A 12612-nucleotide genomic window follows, 5' to 3' on the forward strand; every position below is an offset into this window, starting at 1 on the left:
TACTTAATGACATAATATAAAGTGAATACCTAGGTATTTATTGATTTCCTTATTCATTTTGTAATCTTTTCTACTACTATATACTTCAATAAAAATATCCTGTAACTGCTCAACAATTTATTTAAAAAAATATATTCCAATAAAAGGTGCTTAGTTCATGAAGAGGAACAAACATATTTAAAAAAAATCCATGGTTTCATTAAAAAATCTGAAGATGCACCTTAGGGGACCATGGGAAAATATTGCCCATATCACAATTTGGAAGACCCTTCCCCCAATAAAGTTTAGAGAGAAAAAAAACGCACGCGCACACACATACACACATGCGCGCGCCCCCGCAACTATAGTCCGGATCAGCTTACTTCATACCCTAAGGGTGAAACCTAACCATTTTCCCCACATTACTACATATGCCAGTGGATTGTGGTGATTTTCTAGTTTGCAGGTAGAATTTTCTTTTGCCAACTTCGTTTCGAATTTCGATACTGACAAATACTACAAATTGTAGTGATTTTGTAACTGTTATGTTGGCAGCTGAGACAAATGTTTACAGTACTGAAGTTCCATGCAATTAAAATTGTACTATATTTCTGAGACGGTTACTGGAAGCTAGTGAAATTTGAACATACTAATAATTAATTAATATCAGTATTAATATTAATACATAATAGTTATATGTTGTGTTGTGGTTACAATTATTCAATACTGTAGTCAGGTAAGAGTATATAAATATAACATACTTGAGTGTGATAATGCAGGTGGGTAATCAATAGAAATAACATTTTACATTTTAATGAATTTCTTTCGTGTTTAGATTTTTATTGCAATAATATCAAACAGAGGAAAAAGCATGGCAATGACTCCACCAAGAAAGCGTAAAGCGTCCTGCGAGAGAGGGGATAACTTCCCCTACTGGCGTTCTGTTTTTTCAGATTTAACCGAAAGAAGAAGGAATTATGCTCACGGAGGCAGCAATTATAACTAGAATAGCAATATTATTATGAGTAATTATTCCCTAAGCATACATTTTTAGATTAGGTCTCGTGAATCAATTGTTTAGTCAAACCAATGAATTTCATATTGCCAGACAAAATACATAACATGTTGATCCCTTTCTCTTATAGTTTGCCTACGAAAATATGTTACAAATTATTAAACTATTTAGAATAACCTTCTAACGTAAACATAAAATACGGTAAGTAAATAAGTCATTCAGTATGTAGGATCGTGATTTTACTTCATATGGTGATATCTGGTAACAGTTGGCAACACTGACAAGACGCAATATTTGCTGTTTAGGAACTGTTCTTACGTGACCCTCACTATATACAAGGTATAAACGATATAAAGTGCCAAAATTAAACATGATTGTAGTGAAATTTTTTTGTCTTCTATTTTTGTTCTTAATTCCTAAAATATCATGTTTTTAGGATTGATAGTAATCTAGTATTTACTGTCCAAGTAAATGTGAACGTCATTGCCAATTACTTTCTGTCCAACACAGACTAACACCACCACAACAGGGAGACAAAGCATCCTAATTTGTATACAACGATATCATCATAGTTGCAATGTACGTGGTGGTCCGAAGTAAATATTGATTAGCTATTATTATTTCCAACAACGTTAGACTTACAGGTAATATTTTTTCTATAGAAATCATAAAAGTTACAGAAAAATTGTATGAGACTTTTTTTGTTCAGTAATTTATGTTCTATCACCAGTACTTTTTTTTGGAAATTTATATTGTTTACACCCTGTATATATATCCAGGTTGCCCCGGATTTAGGGTTGCCAACTCTCCCGTATTTCCTGGGATCTCCCATATTTGCCCCTAATTTTTAACAGGCTCCTGTATTATTCTTCTCTTCGAGCATTTTTCTCTCTTGTTTTTGCATAATGTAAAAATTGTTATTCCAAACATTTGATTTTGTCATAAATGATGATTGATTATTATATGATGAATTCTGTTGTTCAAGAAATGCATTAAAATGTACAGTCTTTATAGAAAGTAATGCTTACAGGTCAATTCAGCGTTAATGGCCCCTGTCCTTGGTTGTTTGGCTAATGAGCGAGCTGTGTGCTGCGTCATAAGAAAGAAATTTAATCACAAATGTGCATAGGAGGGGAAGAGGGAAGAGGAAGAATGACAATAATATCTATGCTCGTAGCTGAGGGACACTCATGTCAAGAAAATATAAGTCATCATGACATTGTTTAGTCAACAGACATGGTGGTTAATAACGGGATGTGTGGAAGAATATTGTGTTTTAAGACGGAGTGTACTGGGACATGATAAGAAGAAAGTGTTAGGTTATGACTGCGCCACCAGCAGTGATGAGCAGTAACTCGCTCTTAGTCTATCTACTTATTTTTTGCAGGGGCCAAAATTCCTTAATCAAGCTGTACCAGAAATGGATTTTAGTGTTCACCTGTCTAAAATGAAACCGTGTTAATGTTATAAATCTGGAAAAACTGGCTAGTTTTCTTCTAAGCATAAAGTTGTTTTCAGTAACTGAACCGAATAATTTATCTATTTTCTATGTGAAATTTTATCGATTCCTTAGTCTCCTGTATTTTCTTCAAAAAAAGTTGGCAACCCTACCCGGGTTCGAATCCCGGTCGGGGAAAGTTACCTGGTTGAGGTTTTTTCCGGGGTTTTCCCTCAACCCAATATGAGCAAATGCTGGGTAACTTTCGGTGCTGGACCCCGGACTCATTTCACCGGCATTATCACCTTCATCTCATTCAGACACTAAATAACCTAAGATGTTGATACAGCGTCGTAAAATAACCTACTTAAAATATATCTCTATATAATGAATTTAAGTTTAATTATTTTGGAATTCTAATAAGTGCTCAAAACATGGCATTGTGATTTTACAAGATTTGGGGATACCCGGCAACATTGAAAAGATGGCCATATTAGTTTCTAAGGAAATAATCTTGTGTAAACCCCACTATAATATATGTAGACTGTATAGAACAGAGACAAAGTTCATCTTAAGAATACGTGTGAAATAGGTTAAAAACGATCATAACTATGACCTACCAAAATACCAGTTATTCGTATCTCTCCTGTCACCTGTCCTAAATTTATTTACTTTAATAATCTACATATATTCCGGTTATATTGGGTTTAATAATAATAATTAATTTATACACAAAGACAATGATGGATTGTTAGTCACATGACAAAAAATCCACACGGCTTTCAGTCAGTAAGTCAGGTTCATATAATTTCATACAGCAAGATACTTGAGAAGCTATTTATAGCAAAGGATTTGTAGAAATTTAAATTTTTCTTGGATATAACTGTTGATTATTTTAAGCTTTTCTGCCTAAGTAAATAACAAAACAGCTCCTCTATTCACGAATGAGCTAATGAACTTCGATTTATGTTGCTAATAAAGGAAATAAAACACATTTTTTCACATTTTCCTAAAATTATCGTTCCAGAAATAATATGGCTGGAAATAATTTTTATTTTTTATTGTTATTTTTTTTTAGGTTTACACTCCTTTACCTATGTTTGTACAAAAGAAAATTACGGGTGAATGCAGAGGTTCTTTCTGCACTCCCAAATTTATATGCACAAATACAGATTCTTGGAAAGTTTGACTCACGAACTTAAAGGTTATGTTTATCTGAAAAAAATCTTAGTAGAAAATACAGAAGAAAACAGTGTCCTACGTCTCTCTTTATTCTAATATCAAAACTGAAAACTGCGCAGACTTGTGACGTCACATTCGTCATTATGAAAATGATTAAAGTTTACACATCATCCTGCAATTTTGCACTCTTTATCTCGAGAGCAGTGCGACATTAAGATACTGCTTTTTTTTTTTTCGACCTATTGTTCTTCTGGGAAACTCACCCTGGAAGTTTTTGCATTGTGTAGCAAAAACGATTTCTTAATGAAACGAGACAAAATTATTTTATAATACATTATGCAACGAGCCTATTATGGTAGTAATTAAGACGCGAGTATGTTTATGAAACGAACGAGAGTTTCATAATTTTCATACGAGCATCTTAATTACCATTATAGTCAAGTTTAATACGACTTTTTATGCTCGACCATATTTATAATTTGAAATTATTCATAAGTATTCATGTTATTCTTATCTGACTGAGGAGCGGAACTGACCTTGTGCAATACCTCGTAAATTGTGAGATGTGCGCAGACGCGAAAGTATTGATTTTTTCCGAGAAACAAATGTCGACATTGACCTTGATATAATCTAGAGAGTAAAATAAACATTAATCTTGATATAACCTTGAAATTGAATTAGACATTGAAAAACGAGATGACAAATTGAATTTATTTGAATATTATTTACAATTAACGCTAATTATTATAGTCACAGAACTGACTGCTTTGTGAAAGGCTGGAAGGTGACAGTGAATTGATGTTAATTTGTGTGTTGTTTTTTTCGACTGAGTTTAATATTGTATTTGAGATTTCAATTTTATTTTGGATCGATTCTTCAACATAACCTTCTGCGACAGTATTGGATTTCCAGCCTCCGTGGCATATCCGACAATAATTGATACTTGCACTTTCATATTGCTACAATGATATTTTCTGATTGGTGGAACACCTGAACTTTAATGAGGTCCATTAAAGGGCTGCTACCAGGTGTATAATTACTACATTTCGGCATGGTCGAGCATAAAAATATTTTCAGTCTCTCAAACTGTAATCATATACCAATATTAGTGAGCGTTATCTAAGAAATAGAAATTAATTTACACACGGAAACAATGATGGATTGTTAGACAGGTGAGGGAATTTCCACAGAACTCATCACAGTTTTCATTCAGAAATTCAGATCTACTGTTATTAGATAAAGCAGGATAATTGACAAGTTAATAATGGTAAAAGCTGTGTAAAACTCTCATTTTTCTTGGACATAACTGTTCATTGTACAGTCCCAGAAACAAAATTTGGGCCACCTGAATTTTCCAAGTTCCAGTTATAACATATTACGCATGCTCAGTAAGCACTGGGTCTGTACAATATTAATTATCAGCATCATCAGGAGGCTCTTCAAGTTAAAAGACAAAAGAGTAACTAAATGCATGCATGTTTAAAAACACAAAATAAAACAATAATGCTGAGACAAAATGTAATTATGTCATATTTTTCCGTTTCAATCAGCCATTCATTCACTTATTATTCATATGACTTCATTGTCAGTACACGATAAATACAGTAACAAGAGCATGTCAAAGTTCTCTGCATTTAATTGTCACAGTCATTAACCCTCGACACTTACCTGGGGTCTTTTTTGACCCAACATCATATTTTATTGTTAATATCTACATCAATATCAGTGGCGGTTCCTCGGGGGAGGGAAGGGAGGAACGTCCTCCTCACATTTTTGTTCTTTTGAAAGTAAATGCCAAATAAAATATGTGCCTTGAAATTCGAGGAAGATTCGATCATTTTTAAGTTCACAGCTATAAGAAAAACTCGGTTGATCGAGTTTTAAACGACACGCGCTCATGTGCTGTAGAAAACTGTGAGAAAGATGCGAGATTGTCTGTGTGGAGGAAAGGCAATCCATTCCTCCTCTACTGCAGTTAACACACATAGACAACAGCGCACTAGCGGCCAGAGAAAGAAGCAGAGTTTTAAAGCAAGTAAATGAACGGAGAGGGAGGAGATCCTCCTCTGAATCAGTCATGGGCGGGAAATAGAAACCGACTGGTCGTGCAGCAAGCTTGCTACAGCTGCTATCTAACGATGCTGCATTCAACCAGACTATAACACATCTAGGAGGAGGCACAACAAAAACAGTTTTAATGCAACGCTAAGAAAAACACCATATAAACTTTGTTTTAATTATAAATCAAAAATATTATTCATTGCACTTTATATGGGCTACTATTCATGGTTTGAAACTTTCAAGGATATTTGAAAGTTAAAGTTGGGTTTACATAAAACAAAGAGGAAGTAGTTCTACATTAGTATCGCAGATTTTTTTGGCCCCCCCCGAAATTCACTTCCATTCATTGTGTACTAGACAGGGCAATAGCCAAGTTGTCAGTTTTGTACAAATATATTTGAAATTGAAAGTAGGTACTCCAAACTACATTATTTTTAACATAAAAAATTAATTGTCCACCGGCAGCTTTGAACTGACATTCTTCAAAAGCATGTGATACTGAACTTGTAAAATGTACATGTGGCAACACAGACCACGTGGGTGGGTGCAGCGTTCTCGCTTTCCTCAGGTTATTTCCCATTTCCATTTCCATAAAACGGTTCCGGTTACGTATTAGTAGCTAGTCTCTTCCAACATGTGTGATGCTGTAGTGTGCTCGAAAAATGCTGCGAGGTTGTGAATTTCCTTGTAATTGTTATTGTGCAATTATTCAACAATGAATGGAAGTGAAAACATAATATATTTTGGAAAATTTAGGAAACTCAGTTTACAAGAATAGAAGGGAAGGCCAACCCCAACACAACCTTGTCTTACATGTATGCATGTAGGCTAATTTGCAGCATGTTTCATTCAAGAAGGTGTCATTTCGTGCTGTTAACTTCTTTCCTCCTCTTAAGAAATACGCAGGAGCCGCCACTGATCCATATACTTCAAAAAGTTCCAATAAGATAGATATGCTAACCTTGGTTATTTTAGCTTCATTTAGAATTAAAATTATTATTTCATAATTATATATTGATTATTCTTTTCATATTTATCCCTTGGGGTCGTGGATGTCCCCAGCTATAGAACACGTCTTTATTTTATAATTAGATTTATTTTGCATTTAAACTGATAACAATTACTAACAGAAATAAACTCAAATACAGCATAAAAGGCTAGAGTAAAAGTTTGTAGGTTCAAGAATAATTGCTTGTATTTGTAAAATAAGGTTCTTGTACTTTCTACTGCAGCATTTGATGAAAATAAATGAATAAATAAATAAATTGTCTAAATATAAAAATATTGAAACCTGATACAGTAATAATTTCCTTTTTGTGTTTTGTTTCAAGATAAGTGAAAGTGTTTTCTGATAATTGAAAAAAATAGAATAAAAATAAATAGTCTGCTATTATAATAATTAAAATCATTCATTCATTGTTTAAACATAATGAGTTAATCTAGGTGCAAAAAAAAAACTTCGAATTTCTTTATACATATAAGAAATGCATAAACCTGTAAAATGTCGTAATAATTATGTACAACAAATATGTTTGGGGTCAAAAAGACCCCAGAAAAGTAGCATGAAATTCTTCAGCAGCTAAGTTGCGAGGGTTAATTGAGGTGTACTCTGGAACTACAAAATCTGGAATTTGAGCTAGACTGCAACAAGCATTTTAGAGCTGGCATAACAGCATTGCACAGAACAACATTCAAATGTTTCTGGAGAGTATTGGGCTTGTTGGAGAGAAATAATATTTTGTCAGAAGGGAAATGCGTTATTAAAGATTCTATAATATAATATTGAAAGAGTAAAAACAACTTAACATAATGTTAAGAGAGAACATCTCAATTCATTGTGTTTCTTTGTTTAATATTATCCATTTATTTATTGCTTCGTTTATATGTCCATTAGTTTTAAGTCTCATTAACTTTTTTCGTTTGTTTTTTTTTTCATAATTTATTCATTCATTTGTTTCCTCATATATATTTATTTATTCACTTATCCATTCTTTTAAATACTTTAATTATTAATCTTTTCTTTCGTTTGTTCATTACTTTTAAATTTTTTTGTTTGTCCATCAATAATTATTTACCTTTTATCTTACTATTCTCCTCAATTGATTCATTCTTCAGTTTTTATTCACTCATTTGTTCATATAATTTTATTCATTATTTCGGTAATTCGTTCATTTGTGCATTAATTAATTTACCTATACAGTGAAACTTCGCCTATCATAACTAATTTCTTCCACAAAAATAGTAACAGTTCTCGAGACAATGTAAATTCAATAATTTAAACCTGTGTTACTGTAATAATTCATTAAAAAAAACTATTCACATATAAATATCTTTCTTTAAGATAGTAAATTGCGGAAAATTATTTATGTATTACAGGAAATACTATCTCTTAATTAAAATTATAAAACTCATTTAATTTGATAAAAAATTATTAAATCCAATAGATTTCTTATACAACTTGAATAAAAAAAACTTAAAAATGCTGAATAATTCAATTAACACTAGTGTGTTTCCAAAAGATCCCATGTTTGTTTCCCAATTGGTAGAATAATCAAAATCCAACAGTATTAAATAGCAAATTTTTACAAATCAAACAGAACCAGAACAGGTCACATTGTCCTACACCGATTTCACATTTCTGATAATCCTACTTGTCTGTGGTGTAATAATCATGATGAAGATCTGGAACACATTCTTCTGTACTGTCCATCCATAAACCACAAAAAAGTAAATTAAAATCATCAGTACAGTTGCAGAAGACACAGCCCTGCAGTATATATTGACTACACCCCACCTCTGGCTGCTAGCAACAGGCATCTATAATGAACACCGATCAATATATCCCTCTTTTCTCATAAAAAACAAGAACTGAAAAGACTACAGTGGACTATAGTGGACCTTATGTTGTCAGCAAACAGCTGGATACATTAAGAAGATTGATTGATTGAAATAGCAAATGACGGATAGCAGGAATGACAGCTGAAGACAATAAATTAAGCTCCATTACAAATTAATTTATTCAGTTTTTTCCTTCAATTTTTTATTCCTTTAATTGTTATAATATGGAGAATAAAGTAGATCACCTCCAAGCAATGCTTCCTGGATAATGCTAAATGATCTACAATAACAGGCTAAGACCAAGCAATGCAGACATGTGCAAGAAGATCTAGAAACAGAAACATCATTGCACTCTACTGGGATGATAGGCGAGAAATGGAATCATCCTCCAATGAAAGAAGAAGAATTGTTATAACAAGTTTGCTTTAATGTTTATGTCGACATTCTCCCATTCATATCCATTATTTTTTTCATTTATTTAATTTGTTTCTCACTGTCTATTTCATCGCCAATTCATTGGTTCCTTTGTTTATTTGTTCATTTCATTCATACACAGTTGATCCATCACTTACCCATCCACTCAGTCATTTCCGGTCTTTCATGCGTTTGTTATTTTTCTTATTGTATCATTTATTTTTTATGGTTAATTTCTGATGATTGTGTTTAGTGTCAAGAACTTAAAGTGCCTCCTAGTGACTCGATTAAATAAATAAATTTTCACAGGCTTTATAGCTTTCTCACCACTAAATGCTGTCTTAGTACGAGGCGCGTCCATAAAGTAACTTTCCCACTCATCCTACAGCTAGCAAACCATATGTTGCATGAAGCGACTGCGTGTACGTCATAGAGTAATGTCCTGGCATGTCGCATGCGCTAGCGGAACTTGCCGAGTGCTCTCAGTAGCTTCATTGCATTGGTTGGAGATGGACGTTCCTATTCCAACTCCCGCCGCGTGAAGTACGATTAGTGATAAAGTTTTTGAATGCACAGGGCATAGCGCCGATTGAAATTGATCGTCAGCTGTGCCAGGTCTATGGGCCTAACGTCATGAGCAAGCAGATGCTGCGTTGCTGCACAAGGTCGTCTGCGCTCCTCGTCGTGCACATTTTGGCGTCCTGCTGAAAATTGTCTACAGCAACAACGCAGCATCTGCTTGCCCATAGACCTGGCACAGCTGACGATCAATTTCAATCGGCGCTATGCCCTGTGCATTCAAAAACTTTATCACTGACCGCACTCCACACTCGGCGGGAGCTGGAATAGGAACATCCATCTTCACCAATGCAATGAAGCTACTGAGAGCACTCGGGAAGTTCCGCTAGCGCATGCGACATGCCAGGACATTACTCTATCACGTACACGCAGTCGCTTCGCGCAACATATGGTTTGCTAACTGTGGGACGAGTGGGAAAGTTACTTTATGGACGCGCCTCGTATCTTTTACTCCCCCAGACATACGTGAGCATATGGGTGGGTATCTTGATCTCATCAAACCCTTGGCATCCACAGGCAATAATGCATTATGCTGCTCATTCAGTCTTACACTTAAATAATAAAAAAACTGAACCCTGCAAACAAGTGCACAAAATTAAAATGGAAGAGAGGGGAAAACAAAATGGCAGGCGTTTGTGGTCATGGTGCCAAACCAAAACACAAACCACAGCATCACCTCATGACTGGTGCACAAACCCATACCTGATGAAGGAAGCTCCAATTTTTTGAAAATTATAGAGTTGGAATAAAGGTAACCGATATGATGTAATACCCACAGAAATAAATATCTATTAAAAACTGTCAGGAATGTATCCTGTCTCAATCTTGCTAAAGACACCACTGCACCTGGTGGCAGAAAATTAAAATACCCACTTCAAAATAATAATAATAAAGTAAATTAAAATTATACAACAACACAAATATAGTGTGACGACATTTCTGGATGTTCCAACAGCATTTCTTTAAATGTAATCTGTCCAACGTTTTGAAACTATTTACAGGTTCTGCAATATGTAATGGCTTAGAAAATCAGACTGCTGAGTTGGCTCTGTTACAGCTAGGCAACGTAAGAGCTGGACAAGAGAGGGACATCATGTATATAGCTTCAGACAAGGTCACATGATCGGTGAAAATCATAGATCAATATAAAAAGTAATTTATACACACCTAGAAAAAAAAACAGTAATTGATTAATATTTTTCTTCAATCATATTATTAATATTGGACTCGCTACCTCTGCTGCCACCATCCCCCTACTCCCACCACCAGCAGTGTTTATCGTTGGGACAGTTTGGATGACAATACAGGATGTCCCATTTATCTTCCTCTCCAAAATAAATAATTTCTTACGAGCCATGTGAAAAATTGTTTCAATCGAAAGTTGTTTAAGTACAAGAGGAATTAAGGGGAATCTATACACCGAATTTTGACAAAAAGAAAATAATAATTTTGGTTTTTATGTTTTTCGCTAGTTTAATATGTGCAAAATGATAAGATTTTATTTCTTCTAATTTTCAGTTTTTAGCCCTATCTTCAGCAAAAATAATGTAGTAATTCTTAATACAAAATACGTTATCAACTAATTTTTTTTTTTTTTTTTTGCCAAATGCTCAGTGGAATTTTAAATTTATTTAGCCAGTTGTAGGCATAAAGATATGCTACATATGCCCTATTTTTTTTATACATTTGTATCTTTCATAACTTCTGAGAAAACTGTACCCAATTATAGAGGAATTTAACATTGTAAGATACGGAAATGCAGTCGCCCCCTAACACTATGGGTATATCTTTCTTGTAGCCTTGTTCATTAAGGAGATATGAGTAATGACTTCATTTCCTTAAATGACGCCAAGTATATTTTATCATCATTTAACCTCTTCAAGGCCTGTTCAAAAATGTATAACATTGTAAAAGGTAACCCCGGAACATGCCATGAAGGCACTTGGGGGGCATGGAGGTAGAGTCCCATGCTTTCCATGACCTCGGCACTAGAATGAGATGGTGTGGTCGGCACCACGCTCTGACTGCCTTTTACCCCTGGGAAGGACCCGGTACTCAATTTTATAGGAGGCTGAGTGAACCTCGGGGCCGTTCTGAAAGTTTGGCAACGAGAAAAAATCCTGTCACCACCTGGGATTGAACCCCGGACCTTCCAGTCCGTATTCAGCTGCTCTACCCGGCCGCCTGTATAACATTGTACTGTTCTAAAAAACAAAACAACTCTAGTGTATGTACTAAGTGCAAGTCTAAGTAAAATCGCACTTTGTAGCATTGCAATAACTTTGTTCAACCTTATTTTATAAATGGTATCATTAATGGTAGAAAATATGTCTGATCTTGTGGATGCCATGCCTTTAAGGAACAGAACAGTTATGTGGTATTAGCGTAATGGATGCCCAGCACACAACGCCATAAGAGTCTGTCATCTTCTGAACCGAAAATAACCTGGTAGGTGGATTGGACGTGGTAGACAGTTGGCCAGCTCGTTCTCCTGACCTTATGCCACTAGACTTTTTTCTTTGGGGAGTAGTCAACGATTTATAGCATCATTCATTCAAAGATTATAATTACGCAGTAATTCCAATGGTCAAACTTCGAGCAGGGCATGTAAATCTTCTTTAGTAGGAGTGTCAAACTGTGTTTCCTTCCTTTTGATTGTTCTTTTATTTCTGGATCATTTCTGGGGATATCATCCCTACCTCGTTTCATATATTAGACAGCAGGGGGTTCAGAGAATCTCTATTAATTGAGTAAAGCGGTTTAGTGGTGCTGGTGGCTGTGTGATGTCAAACAATCTTAGGTCACAGCTTGATGAGAATCATCTTAGCAAAACATAAAACAAAAAATTTGTACTTCTAATGAATATCGTAACCAGTGCAAGAAAATAAAGTAATATCTTCAATGTAATATAAACACAATGATACTGACTTCATTTATTTTCATTTTTCGGTTGCTAAGCAGCAAGATGCATTTAGAATATTACAGAAATGGTTAACAGACATTTTTTCCCAAATAGGTGCCCACTTAAACATTCTATGTTAAAAGACCAGGGAAGGAATAAAAAGAAGGGAGAAGAAAAAGAGAAAATGGGGAAGGAAAACGAAAG

At 34.6% G+C, this 12612-nt stretch overlaps 1 protein-coding gene across 5 annotated transcripts in view; it reads right to left on the reverse strand.

Moving 5' to 3' along the window:
* Positions 1 to 12612, reverse strand: part of LOC138704394 (USP6 N-terminal-like protein) — a 77610-nt gene that overhangs the window by 36911 nt on the left and 28087 nt on the right. For 3 of the 5 annotated variants that reach the window (XM_069832228.1, XM_069832227.1, XM_069832229.1), the window contains exon 8: positions 10209 to 10352. The exons of the other annotated variants lie outside the window; for them this stretch is intronic. In XM_069832228.1, coding sequence (XP_069688329.1) covers positions 10209 to 10352 — 144 coding nt within the window. The remainder of the gene's footprint in view (positions 1 to 10208; positions 10353 to 12612) is intronic. 5 annotated transcript variants of the gene reach the window in all.

The sequence above is a fragment of the Periplaneta americana genome, chromosome 8, assembly GCF_040183065.1.
Source record: "Periplaneta americana isolate PAMFEO1 chromosome 8, P.americana_PAMFEO1_priV1, whole genome shotgun sequence".
Classification (NCBI taxonomy): Eukaryota; Metazoa; Arthropoda; class Insecta; order Blattodea; family Blattidae; genus Periplaneta; species Periplaneta americana.